We start from the raw sequence: 14421 nt of genomic DNA on the forward strand, positions 1-14421 counted from the left end.
GATAACTTATTAAATATTACGAGACCATGTGAAACAAGCTATAAAAAAATTATTATAAAACTTGGAAAAATTTTAATTTAAAAAACCAATTACAAACGTTTCGAAATATACTTAGTTTTCTTCACTGCGCAATAAACATAATAATAAATAAATAAATATAAATAAAATACAAAAATATATTAAATTTAAAAAAATAGTTTTACTTAAATATAAAAAGTCAAAAAAAACTTTGCACTTATATTAAAATTTTAAATATATATCAGCAACTTGACAAATTTTGATAGAATCTAAAGTAAAGATATTTAATAACCAAATAAATAAACTTTTGCCGTATATCATATGGACTCGTCATATTTTCGCACGACTCATTGTACTTATTATATTCATTGTACTCTTTACGCATGTGGAGGTATATTAAAGATTGCGGAAAGTTATAAAAAAGATTTATACAGTAGGTGCTTCTTCGGTAGGCCGAGGAGATGGTTTTAAACCGCGAATACATAAATCGTATACTACTTCTTCGATCTTTTTTACGTCATATTTAAGGGCGTCAAAACGTTTTCTCAACATATCGTTCTTTAAGTTCAATAATCGAAAACCAGCATTTAATTCATTGACAAACCTTGCAATTTCTATTGGCCGATCGTAATCACCATTGGTGACACTGTTTACGGCGAAACGGCTCTAAAAAGAGAATGCGCCATTACAAAATTATGAGAAAACCTGAAGAAAATAATCTAGAAAATATGAGAAAAATACAGAAAATACATACCAATTCGGCAGACAATTGAAGTAGGCCCAATAAAAAATCTTCCAGATCTAGATGAAAACCTTCCTCTCTCTTATCCTTTACTGTAAACATTATGAGAATTATTTTTAAGTATCATAAATTACGTCATACATGTAAAACTAAATATCATTTTGCTCTCATACCTCCTAATATTTCTGCGACAGTGGCTTTGGTGACTAAAACTTTAACTTCTAAATATATAACTAGAGCAACTAGAAAGCATAGCCTCTGAGTAACAAAACGCCATTGATCGTGATAGCGATAATACTGATTACTCGGTACTACTTTAGCCAGATTTGCATATTGTATCCTCACTTCTCCAAATATTTCTCTTGCCTTTGTACAATATTCTGCTACAACTGCAAATTAAGATAAATATTATTTAATTCACAATAGTTGTTACATATAAACCTGCAAGAAAAGTTAAGAAGAAATACCACTATACATATTCAACATACCTATATTCTCATCTACCGTATCGTGCACCGTGTTGTGAATATTTTGTAATATCATCAAAATATCTCTGGCACTCTTCTCAATATCCTTGACAATAACGCGGATTTGCTGCAATAAGAAATAGTTCATCTGAATTTTTGTATTTTCTCTGTGCTTCAATTGAGTTTAAGTTTCTAACAAATCAATATTAAGAAAAACAGTGATAAATTTTGCATCTCTTTTCAAAGAGATTTTTAAAATTTTGCAAAATATGAAGAACATGCAATTCTGAAATTATTGTCAGAAGGGTCAATGACATTTTCTGAATGTAAACACAGAGTAATCGGCAAACTCGCGCAAGAAGAATCACAGACAAGATTTTTCGTACAAAGAACAGAACATTATAAATGCACGGCTTTATTCGCGCTCGCATAATATTTCTACGAATTTTTTTTTAGAAATTAAAACTGCAAGTTGCAAAGTTGAACAACACAAACGATCCGACTTTAACATAACCTATCAAGAGTCACGATCGTTCTCGAGAAAGAATAAATGTTAATACACGTTACCTCGCGTATTTCTTGTTCATTGTTCAGATAATCTTGAAAAGAATTAAAGATGTCCGTTATTCTCGTAGACATTGCGTCCTTTTTATTTCTGTTTCACGAGGAACAATCTGTTATCGCGTGATATTCCGTGTAAATCACGCAATTGATTCTGTCGGTAAAGTCAATACCATTCTGACAGGTCGAGCGCGAAATGACGTAGTAGTTTGCCAAATGTGTCACAGATGGCAGCACCATGTAGTTTCCGAGCCTAAAATAGAAATATTAAATAAAAAAATTTAGTAATACATAATAATACTAAGAAAAATGAATCAATTTTAACGAATCATTATTCAAGCATAAAATATGGAATAAATAATTTTATATATCTAATCGCATATAAAAAAAATCTTCTAAATTATCAGATTGATAAGTTCTGTGTAATATAATTTTTGATAGTTTATTGCGTGCACGCACATCGTTTTTTCATAAATCTATAAAGACAACTTTTCATAAATTTATAAAGATAACTTATGGATTTATATATATATATATATATAAAATAAATATATATATAAATCTATAAGTTATCTTTATAAATATATTTATTTTTTTGAAAATCTATATATATATATATATATATATATATATATATATATATTATAATTTTTATATTCAAGTGTGTTATTATATTTCGCGCTTTATATATATATATATATATATATATATATATATATATATATATATATATATATACTTTCTATCCAATTATATTTTGATAGATATAATAAATAATTAAATTAAAAATCTTTTATTTCATTTACGAAAGAGAGCGCATCTTTTGATACTTATTATATAGAAGATGCGACATAATATATAGCAAATTTGAGTTCGCGTGAGAGACGCGCTCGTTTGCAAGATCTCGCGATTCTCTCTCTCTCTCTCTTTCTCTTTTTCTCTCTCAAGGTGTATAAATAGAAACCAGTAGGTCCTGCTGTGCGTGCGCGAAGAAGTCGAAGGAAGGAAGACTGCGGCGACGACATAGCGGCGGCTTGGAATTCTGCATACACACGCCGCAGCTTCACGCACAGGTCCGGAGGATATGCATCCCCCTATAAAGAGGGAGAGAATCCGCGGGCGTGTCATTGATCCCGATACACCGCGGTCAAACAACATCCAAGCGAAGGGGGACTCGTTTTATGGAAAAATCTCCGCGCCCACGTTCACCAACGTTCACCAACGTGCGTTCGCGCTCGACTAGCGTGACGCGAATTCACCCATGAATTCGCCGATCGATCGATACCGATGTAGGAAGTATGAGAAACGAGCGATGTTTCTATCCACGAGGAAAGAGATAAAGAGAGAGAAAATTCTAATTTTTTCTTCATCGGAAATCGATATAAAAATGAATGCAACATCCTCTTAACAAACGCTAATTAATCGCATATCCTTTCCGTTGATGTTACAACTAATAACAGAGTTCAACTTTGGAACTTCGCGTTTAATGGGAATTGTTTTTGCGAAATTATCGCGTGATGATGCACTCTCTCATTACGCACTCGGGGACTTCGTCGCTTTGTAACCACCCGACGACGAGGACAGAAACGACGAAGAGACACTCGGCCTTGCGACGGCCTTGTACGCGGATCTTTTTCCTGCCATACTTCATTTTCGATAACTTCGATGCGCAAATCTTCGCTCGTTTTTTACATCACGCATATACATAGATATAGATACACATATAGTTCTGTGTCAATAAAAATCGGCACCGCTCGTCCAGCGGTGAAAAAGTTTACGCAGCGCGATATAATGATGCCGATAACATTCGTGAAAGCTTGCGGTATCTTTTCTCGTTATGTAAAGCGGTCAACAGCCCGCATACATGTATATGTATGTATGTATATATGTGTACGCAAACGAAGCTCGTCATGAAGTCGGAGGAGGAGAAGAAGACGAAGAAGAAGAAGGCGGTGTAGGGCCTCAGCGGGGCCCCGTTAAGCTTCGCATTCCTCCTCCTTGGGAGACGTCAATCTCAATAAAATCCTGCTAAGACGGGTTATCGTAAATTTTTGGCGCAAACCTCGGGAATATGTTCTCTCGCTGCTTGGTAATCGCCTGATGGTGTGCGTGAGCTATTTTTAGCGGCGTCGATCTTATCTCAGCGAGAAAATAACGCGGCCGTACATATACGTGGGGCCCCACCGACGACGCCGACGTAAAGGGACCCTCTCGTCCTCTGCGGCCCCGAGGCGTTCCCGCAGTTAACAACGACTCCAGCGATTCGCATGGGCAACACCTCGCGTGCAACAATCGCGAAATTGCGATTCCCTGGAAAAGAGAAAATCCCACTTGTAATAAAGTAACAATTCCGAGGGAACGAATTCGATGGATTGCGTTAAAAAATAATTACATTTGTCACGTCATTTTTTTTTCACGTTTTCTAACACAACTCTATAATATTATGTAATTTAAAGATTTGCGCTTGTCCCCTATTTTTCCATTTTTAAAACAAAATCTAATAATCCCAGCAAACACAGTATATATAAATGTTATATACTTAAGCATGTTACATGTAACGTATATGTTAGTTGTAATTTCCCACTCATAGATGTAACATTTTTAATATTACATATATTACATTGTAGTTATATTGTCATTATATCCCAAGATAGCCCTGATTTATCAATACATCAATGTGCTATTTGGTATATAATTACAATATAACTACAATGTAATATATGTTATATTAAAATGTTACATCTATGAGTGGGAAATTACAACTAACATGGATGTTACATGTAACGTACACGTTATATTACCTGTTATATTCCGTTTTATTATAGCAATGTATTATAGCAATTATGTATCGGTGTTTGCTGGGATATAGTTAAGTAAAGATCGAATTATTTATTAATAAATAACTTCAAGTAATTATTGCGAAAAGAATGTAAGAGAATTGTAGAATGAAACAAACATTTTAGATGACCAGGATTGAAATTTCTCGCGTGCCAAGCGATCTATAAATAAAACCGATATTTTGTAATCACTTTCGCCGCATATGCTTTCGAATCCTGGACAACAAACAGGCGAAATGCGTACATCGAGATAGTCCGCGACGCGATGGCGGAAGCGTTTTACAATTCAATGTTTGCGCTTTAAACAGGTTTGCACAAATTAACATAAGCTCAGCGCGTGCAATGCATCATATGTATATACTCGCATAAATATGGAAACGATACATTCAAGCTGATAATTTAAAAAATAGGAGGCGCACAATGTTTTCTTCGAGGATTCATTGCCAGTCGAGGAACGCACATCAGATTTCATTGTTATCATGCAAGCGTTATATATAGTTATTTGGCTTATCATTTAGTTTTATCTGATTTAAATTGAAGATAGTCATAATATAATGTTTAATTTTTTCTACAAAATTATAAAGATTTATTAATCGTATGCACATTTAAACATACGTGTCTTGCACGCACGTTTACTTATATAATTATATATTCTCAAAGAATATAAATGGGAAACAATAGAGGGGTTGGAAATTTACGTATCTGGCGATGTAATCTGATGAAATCTCAAAACCACGCATTTCGCCTGCTAAGGTGATTCACATCCGTGGATGTGAACGGTGCTTAACTTGAACGAGTATATGCGTAACACATGCAAAATGCAGCGGCGTAAATGTCAGGGTCATCAGTATACACGTAGCAGACTCGAGTAAATACCAATTAAATGCCAATGGCTCCTCATTTATACTTGTAGAAATATATATTAATCTTTTTCCTCTCTTTTTCGGAATTGAAAATCGAGAAATGTAACGAGGAATATCGAATTTTCATTATTTTACAACAATATTTGCATCTACACTTTTTACAAACATATTTTCGTTCGTTTCTTTTTATTTTTTGAAGTTCTTTTTCCTGCTATTTGTTTTCTACCGTCTCTTGAGATGCAATGCGAGAAAATATGTAAATCTTTTTGTTTTTTTTATCTAAATATAAAAATAGAGTCACGTAACCGGAGTAACCTGATGGCGAAGAACCTGTGCGAGGCAAAAGATGCTTCGATATTAACCGCGCGTCTTTTAATCTCGCCTTGAATACGCTTGTTTCGATCTTATTCGAATACCACGTGTGTTCTCATATCGAGGAAGGGGACTCGAGAATGAGATTCACGGGATGCGACTTATCTATCGTGAAAAACTAAACCGGAGATAAACGAGAGGCGAGCCTTTACATCGTTAACGCGTCTATTAATTTTCCTTCACCGGAAAACGTATATCATGAAAACGCCGATAGATCTTGTCTGGTAGCTCGCAGACGCAGCTTGTAGCTGATACACGGCGTTTTTAAATTACTGATGCGTTTAATCAAAAAAAGAAATAGAAAAAAGTATACTAAAAAAATTATTAACTTGACTAAATCATTCTACTAAATATTAATTTGTTAATTAAACATAAAAATATTAAAATTAAATATAGCATTTCAAGTAGCAAAGTCATTAAACGTCAAAATGACGTACGCTTGCTACCTAGAATATTAAATTAACAAAACGTATGAATATGACTTAAATACTACTAATATATGTTTAATTAGTAAAATAATAATTTATAGTTAAACGATTTTAAAATAGTAATTTATAGTTGAACGATAGTCAAATTAACAATTTTTTTCCAGTGTACGGTTTAACTAACGGGGTATCCATCATATTCGCACAAATTTGCTCGCCAATTTGCCCACGCCTAGATTCGCGTCATTTTAATCAAGATTTAATCTTGCTCAACTTGCATCTCTTAAGGAAACAATGTAGATCGAGACGAAATGGTAATTGTTCGTCCCGGTACGGTGCGCGTCTGCGGCTCTGGAAGCCACCAGCGAAAGGTTCTTTCTCTCTCGTAGAGAGAACCGCTTGTAATTAAAATCGTAGACAGCTGAGAATGAAGGTATACTCATCCTAAGACTGAATCCACACCGGAAACCGCAAGCGTTACTCATTTACATGCAAATACATTTACAAATTATGATCTCATTTGCTTGCAACTGTAACAATTATAGACTTTAAACTCGACGATTTGTTTGTTGAATAAATTATAAGTCTAATTGTATTTTTTAAATATAATCCCACATAATAATTATATGTATATTATATAATTTTAATATTCTATAATTATATACTCAACAATGTAAGAACATGTAACATTACTATTGATATTAAATATATATCATTATAAATAAAAATAAGTTATAAAAGTTTAATTTGTAGACTCGTTATAATGAGATTCCGCTCGTTTCTCTCTCGCCGGTATGGATTCTGTATAAGAGATCGAAATAGAAGGAAGATAGAGGAGGATGGAACGCGTTCGTTCCGTAACTAAACTCGCAGTCCTGTATTGGTGGCGCCGTGTTGAAGAAACGCCCTCAGGCACTATGTCTTTTTTTACGTCACGACTGGAGAATTTCCTCTACCCGCCGATTGTGAATCGTTGCCGACACGATGTCGGACCGTTAAGGGCCGCGAGCGCGATTCGCGCGAGGAATTCGCGAGGATGATCGAACAAATCGACTCCGAAATCGCCCGCTCATTATTGCGTTCTCCTTAATTACGTATTTACAGAAAGTAAATAATGGTAATTAATATCAACGATTAAGATCAATTAGAAGATTCAGATTTCCATAACTTTGCAAGATGCGAATGTTTGTCCAAGTTAAATATTTTGCAAATCGTCCTCCCTCTCCTTCTATCTCTTCAAAGAAGAAAAAAAAACATAATTGAGGATCAAATATATCTTTCTCGCGTTGTATGCAACGTAACGCACGTGCGTCTCGATTGACGTTAAAGTCCACATCGCATAGTTACATAAAAATCTAAGTATAGCGTACATACGTGCAGGCTATATAATTATGAATTTTATGCATTCCATTACGCGAGATTATACGTCGATGCACGACTTGACAGCGAGATGAATGTGTGTGTATATATAAAATATATATATACATATAAATTTGCCAGACCCCGCAGTTTTCTCGTGCAGTCGTGCACCAGCTGAATTCGACGCGAATGCAAAACGCACTACGAGATACGAATCTCAGAGAACGAATGATAAAAACTTGTTGATGCATTATGGATGTTGCACGCTAGATTGCCTTGCGCGAAAACCAAGCTGACCTTACAATCGGTGGATACACGTACTTGGTTAAATAGCGAGAGGAATAAATCTTATTGAAAAATAATTCTCTCGGAATGAAGAACTGCTACTATCGCGAATATTTTCCGCGTCTGCGGAAATGTTTTCCTTTTCTTTTAAATCACCTTTCAATTAGATAAATCGGTCATTTTTATGTCACGATCGAAAAGATCGGCATATCTTCAACATGGCATGTATATTCATAACGCTTTTCAAGCTATCCGCCGCTTCTTAAGAGTATATACTACGGCAAAGGAACGCTGAACTTTGCTCTTTACCGTACGAACCGTACGCTGTCGCTGTCGAGACGACGTTATTACGATCATTACTACTTGTCATTTTCCCTCTCGCAACGCGTAGTAAGTACGAGGTCGCGTTGAATTCAAAGTTAATTCCGAGCGAGAGACCTCCGCGGCTCTCGTCGCATTTACATATACATATATGTAAAAACGTTCTCGCGAGATGATATCGGTTATCAACCTCTGGATTAGATTATTAATCGCGCAAGAATGCGTGATATCGAGCGAGACACGCAAGGAGAGACGAACGAGAGACGGTTTTTTTCGCTCATCGGAGGCCGCTTTCGCTGGGATTTCGTCTCCGGCGCGAAACCAGCCGATGTCGACTCCGCCAACAGGTCCAGGGAGGAGAGAACCGACTCGCCGGACTAGTTAATAAATTATCGTAGTATCCGCCATCTTCATCCGAGGATACTCGCGCGGTATAGCCCCGGCGAAATAAAAGCTCTCGCGGAAAGTATAAGAAAAAAGAAGAGATACATATCTTCTCGGGATGTTTTTCTCTCGACTCGCGCGGGGATTTTAACGAATCCCCGAACGCGGGGAGTTGCATCGTTGCGGATTGGTCTGTCCGTTAATGGAGTCGTTACGTATTGCCGTAGCCTGCCGGACTCTGTCGTATTCTAAGCCGTAATGGCCGACGATAAAATCTGCCTATATATTCCTGCGCTGCTCGACCGACGTTAATTAACGCCGCCTCTCTCGCGTCCTGTCGATCCAGGAACGACGTTTCGCACAGACGAAATCGACCGATTCTCGGAAGATGCGGTGCACCTACGAAAGAAAGAGCAAGTGACCTTGGCGCTTCGATTCATTTCCGATCAGTGGCTGATCGGATGACGGGATTCAGCGGATCCAGAAGGCGTTTTTATAAATAATATAAAAATATAAATAAGAGTACTCACACACATTACAGTATTTTCTCAGTCGCCGAGTATGAAGACGTGGGTGTGCTCCGATTCGCAAAAAGGCGACGAACGGAATTCGAGAAGGCGCCGAAAACACATGCCGTACCTGCGTACTTCCTCCTACGGAAGGTCGCGTTTATTTGCGCGGGACTGCTTTAACCATAAATGGGACGCAGCCTCCGGGCAGTAGCTTTTTACGATCATCGATCGCAAATCATCATCGCTATTGAATTTATTATCGGTACCTGTAAACAATATACTATATTAAGGACTGATTTTTCCAACTTCTTGCTAAGTTTTATCCGACAGGTAGCATAGTTTCGTCTCTTTTTAGATAAGTTCTAAAAAAAAGAGACGAAGATATGCTATACCTGTCGGGTAAAACTTAGCAAGAAGTTGGAACAACTGGCCCTAAACAACTTTAACAATCGGTATATATTTGATATTTATAAAAGATATAATTAATATTCATTTAAGTAATATATCGTATATCCCATTTAAAGCTACCGCAACTAATGACTGCACATACTCTATTACGGGAAACAATGCTCGAGAAGCGAGTCCCATAAATTCCTGAACTCCGTAAAATTCGTTCTTTAAATGCGCGTTCAAAGTCATTACCTACGTGTATAAATTATCTGGCGCTCGAACGCGCTATATTTCCAAATTACGATGCCCGTAATTTACGGAGGTTCCGGCGCTAATATAAACGCGCGCGTATACGATCTCGCCTAAGGTTGAACCTTACAAATTACGGACTTACCGCGCTTTGCGTGAATGGCGCAAGCAGTGTGCATTAAACTATATACCGTGTGGTATTTCGGCCAGGAGAGGCGCGTTCTTTCGTGTTAGTTCGTGCGACCTTCATCAGACCTCGTCGATGAGAGATATGCCACGCGAGTGAGAACGCGGCGTAGCTCTACAGGGTGGCAAATAAAAAAAGTCGCGTTAATTATCTCGCGAGGTAAAAATCAAAGTCACGTAAAGGAGAAGCAGAAACGCTCGAGGGAAGAAAATTTCGAGTCACAACACCACGCGGAAAATTGGACTTTTTTTCCTATACCTTACACCTCACTATAAAGAGAATAAAGACTGTATTTTATAAGAATAAAAAAGAACGACGTTTGTAGATAAAATTTATCAAATATAAATCATCGTTACTAATCGAACAGATTGAAAAACCTACTAGTGGTTATCAAATTTCTTATAAAAGATATAACGCATATTAACGGAGCTATCCAATTGATAGTTTCAGAGTCATTATATCTACACATTTAGCGCATAATAGTGTCAAAATGATTCGCGCTGATAACGAATATATCATTGTCTTTTATTTATCAAAGAGGACAAGAAGAGAGCTTTTCGAAAGCGATCGCCTGGTATATTAAAGTCGTTCGATACTCGCGTTTCTTGCCTCGGCTTCTTGTCTTCTCTCACGACACGTTACAACGGCTCGAACAATTTGTAAGGAAAAAAGAGTTGCGGTTACGCGTCGAGTTATTCCACTTCGTGCCATCTTTCTCGCTATAACATGCCTGTACATGTGTGCGTTTCGATTAATTCCGCGAGAGAAGTCGGCCAAAAGAGCGACCGAAAGCCACACGGAGAGGGTCCGATCTCTCCACGAATCCGTGACGAGACTGAGGGACGAGGTATGTATACATGTGTGCTCGTATACATGTGTAAACGAAAAAAAAGAGAAGAGGGAGAAAAAGAGAGGAGACCGGCTCTCTCTTATGAGCCAAGTATACGACTTCCCCTCTCTCGTTCTCTCCTTCTCCCTCCACGCACGAACGGCCGTCGAAAGATGCTGCCCGCCGTTCTCTCACGTGGCTTACGCACATAGATACATACATTATCATCGCGAGCGAGCGAGCGAGCCGCGCACCTTAGCCACCCGCGGTTAGTCCACCGGTTAGCGGTTAGTGGGTGCCAGGCTCGCCGATGGGCTGCGCATACCGTGCGTGTCATCGTCGAGGTATTCCGCTTACATAGTCGCCTAATGTACATACGCCACGTACCTACTACGACCGGAGAACCTCGCGCACGAGGTACACGTGACAATTCAAAAACTGCGCGCGCGCGCGACATCCGTCACGTTAAAACGCTCCGCAAAGTGTAATCAAGTTGGAGTTAAAGTTGGAGAACTACGCGAAATTAATTAAATATAGGAATCGAGAAGGCAGCGCCGATCAGCGAATTAATCGACGCTGTGAAAAAAAAGAAATCACCGCCTCGAGAGTGAGAAAGAGAGAGAGAAGAGAGGCGGATCGTCGTGACGGATTTCGCAAGGACGTCTGCGGGTCCCAACCACGTCTGCGGTGGGGGATCGATCACGAACAATCGACTGGTAATCGTGCCTCGTCGTCGTTGTGAAGCGATATGGTTTTTCCGAGGCATCGTCGCGCCGTGAGTGTTAATTACGACAGATAGAATCCTCCGCTCGTCGCGATAAATGGCGAAATAGTGACCTGATGTAACGGTTTCTTCATCTCGACATTTTCTTCCTATCCTTTTCGCCGTGGTTCTGTCTTTCCACGATGGATCTTCGGCGAGTGCTTCCGTTTATGTAATCCTGCCTGCTGATGCCGAGGACGAAGCAGAGACATATCGCACGTGCGGGCATCGAAATCTCTGCAAGTCGAGTCTCCGAGAAGACGGATTGAGCACGCGTCCTCATCTTTACATCGCATTGCGTTTCCTACAAAGAGAAAGAGATAGAGAGAGTGTGTTATATTTGTGTGTGTGAGTGTATTTACAAGAGTTGTAGCACGGGACGGACTTTCGTCATCAGGGAATGCCAACGATGACCGTAAACCGCAGTGTCCCGATAACAAAACGGTAAAATCACGTACGAGTACAAAAAACTGAACACGGCCTTAAGAGTGATAATTTTTATATTCCTCGCGTGTTTTTGCACGTTGTTTCTCCATCGATTCTCCATTCATCTTACAATATTGTATCTGTTTTGCGCGAATTTCTATTATTGCTCTCGATTATACACAGTTTATATACATATATTTGGTAAAGAAGTTAAACAGAATAAGAAAGTTTCGGTGCGCGTAACACGATTTCTTTTTTTCCTTCCACTTTCAAGTTATAAATCGGCATTTCGATACAACACACATACCGATTCACAATTGCGGAATCATCGTAGCAGAGAAGAGACCTTGCACGCACTTAACTGAGGATACATCGAACGTTTATATAACGGCAGCATATCGCAGCTTTCAAAAGATTTTCAAGAACACGCGATAAAAGAGACAAATTACAAGAAACGAAGACTGAAGAAAGAATAAAAAATAGACTAATATAGTAAATAGAATAGTTCCGCATCTATCTGAATATATTTCGCGTTCGATTGAATTGAAATTGATGTCTCGCATCTTATTTTTTAGACACTTATTATCGCATAGGAAGATATATCAAGAGACGAAGAGTGAGATTCTTTGCAAAAGAGAGGGAAAGAGAAGATGGAGAGACGAGCGCGCGCCCGCCCGATGATTTGAATACCAAATCACCGCCTCTTGTACAATTCCCTCTTACCTTGTTTCTTCCATTTTTTTTCTTTTCGTATTCCGTCCCGGGTATCTACGACCTTTTCACGTCTACCTGCGTGCTCCGCGTATTTTTAGGCGTGACACGCTTTCATTGTACCGGTCGGCTCTGGACCACCTCCGCAAAAATAACTCCTTACAAAAAGCACGCGATAAAACTGTTAAAGTAAAAAGGCGACGCCTTCTCTATCTCTTTCTCTCCCTCATCCAGCGTATTTTACACATGCTCTTATCAAGTATTTAATAACATTATATATACACGTGGTCTTGCAATAATTATAATAGTGCAAAAAATAGTGCAAAAGATAATGCAAAAGATAAAAAAAAACATCTCACATACACATATAATAATTTTAAGTGTCCCATAGTGATTATCTAGAGTATATCTACTTCTAATATATGACATAAATTTTTTCAATTTTAATTTTATGTATATGTTAAGAATTAAATCTCCAAGTATATCTCGTTATTTAACTGAAATTCTTCGTTATCTTATACTAGTTCATTCTCATCAGTTTGTTATCCTTAATATATGTACATAATTTTAAAATCTGGATGTTAAAAAGATAATGTGTGTGTGTGAGAGAGAGAAAGAGAGTACGTCATAAATTTTCATAGGACAGGTTCTTCCTGTAGACCTGCGAATTCTGATTTATTTTGGTATTTTGAAGAATCTCGAACTTCAATCGATGACGCTCAAAATTAAAGTTTTAATATCTAAAATTAACAATAAAAAAGTATTAGGTAATCGTACATATAATCATATAGATTGAGATATGAAACCATATAGATATATACATATAAATACATAAAAAAATCTTGCATTTACCATAAAAACTTGTGCAATTAGCTCTCAATTAAGATTATCGTCGTACTCGAGCAACATTTTAATGAATCCAGATACCACATCAGGGCGACATTGTGGAGGCGAGTGGGAATTACCGTGGGAAGAAAGCTGTAAAAAGGACGGACCAGACGAAGACGACGAAACAAAAAAAAGATCAGATGGAGAACCGAGTAACTTGGTTTAGCCTCTCCTAGGCTTTGTCTGTATGGGAGGACAGAGACATAGCCTAGAATAGGTTAGGTCAGGACTCGTTCGGCATGGATCATCTCTGGGTACATGATCCGCGGCGCCGGCCGCGAGGAGGGGAAAGAACAGGGCACGCCCAAGGTCAAGCTCAAGGTTAACAATCTGTGAGAGCGATCTAAAGGACGTTGCGCGCGCCGCGATACATAATATCTTCGCCAGGAATTTTGATTGCTTTTTTTTATCCTCGGGAAATTCGCGCAAACATGACATAAGAAAAATATATATATATATATATATAGTTATATTACGATTATCGAAAATTTTTACTTATATTTACGAAGCTAATTGTAAGAGTCATAAATATACATACGTCAATACGTGTACAGCTGATAATTGTTACTGTAAAAAATATCCGTTATCTAAAACAAAATAAATATTATTCTACAGATACGAAAGTAGTTTTGTATATATAGAACTTCAAACTATGTATATGCACCGTTAGATGGCGCTCTTTGTTTAGTTCGATTACTTCTTTATCGACAATCGATAAGTCAATTATCTTTATTATTGTAAAATAAAAATCAAATTATTATTATTCGTAATAAATATGAAAATGAAAATATTATGTATAAATAATTAATCGGCGAATTTGTTCGCTAATGAA

At 37.7% G+C, this 14421-nt stretch overlaps 1 protein-coding gene and 1 long non-coding RNA gene across 2 annotated transcripts; both read right to left on the bottom strand.

Annotated features, from left to right (window-relative positions):
- Positions 1–428: 428 nt before the first annotated feature.
- Positions 429–4392, bottom strand: trsn (translin). The gene is made up of 6 exons (XM_029320128.2): positions 3851–4392; positions 1795–2041; positions 1249–1354; positions 934–1149; positions 773–852; positions 429–684 (listed from the first exon to the last, which is right to left on the bottom strand). Exons 2-6 carry the CDS (start codon positions 1864–1866, stop codon positions 445–447), a joined length of 714 nt encoding a protein of 237 aa, XP_029175961.1. The 5' UTR covers positions 1867–2041; positions 3851–4392; the 3' UTR covers positions 429–444.
- Positions 4393–11062: 6670 nt separating this feature from the next.
- On the bottom strand, positions 11063–14358 carry LOC114944311 (uncharacterized). The gene is made up of 3 exons (XR_003822154.2): positions 13554–14358; positions 12714–13441; positions 11063–11868 (listed from the first exon to the last, which is right to left on the bottom strand). It is a non-coding gene; the product is annotated as an uncharacterized LOC114944311 (long non-coding RNA).
- Positions 14359–14421: the final 63 nt, after the last annotated feature.

This window comes from Nylanderia fulva, unplaced genomic scaffold (genome assembly GCF_048542155.1).
Source record: "Nylanderia fulva isolate GAGA-0341 unplaced genomic scaffold, ASM4854215v1 Scaffold17, whole genome shotgun sequence".
Classification (NCBI taxonomy): domain Eukaryota; kingdom Metazoa; phylum Arthropoda; class Insecta; order Hymenoptera; family Formicidae; genus Nylanderia; species Nylanderia fulva.

Excerpts from the sequence above, each read along its gene's own strand:
- trsn (XM_029320128.2), bottom strand. The coding sequence starts at position 1,866 with ATGTCTACGAGAATAACGGACATCTTTAATTCTTTTCAAGATTATCTG. Across the intron at positions 1,150-1,248 it reads TACGGTAGATGAGAATATAG|TTGTAGCAGAATATTGTACA; the intron begins GTATGTTGAATA and ends CTTAATTTGCAG. Across the intron at positions 685-772 it reads TTCAATTGTCTGCCGAATTG|AGCCGTTTCGCCGTAAACAG; the intron begins GTATGTATTTTC and ends TTCTCTTTTTAG.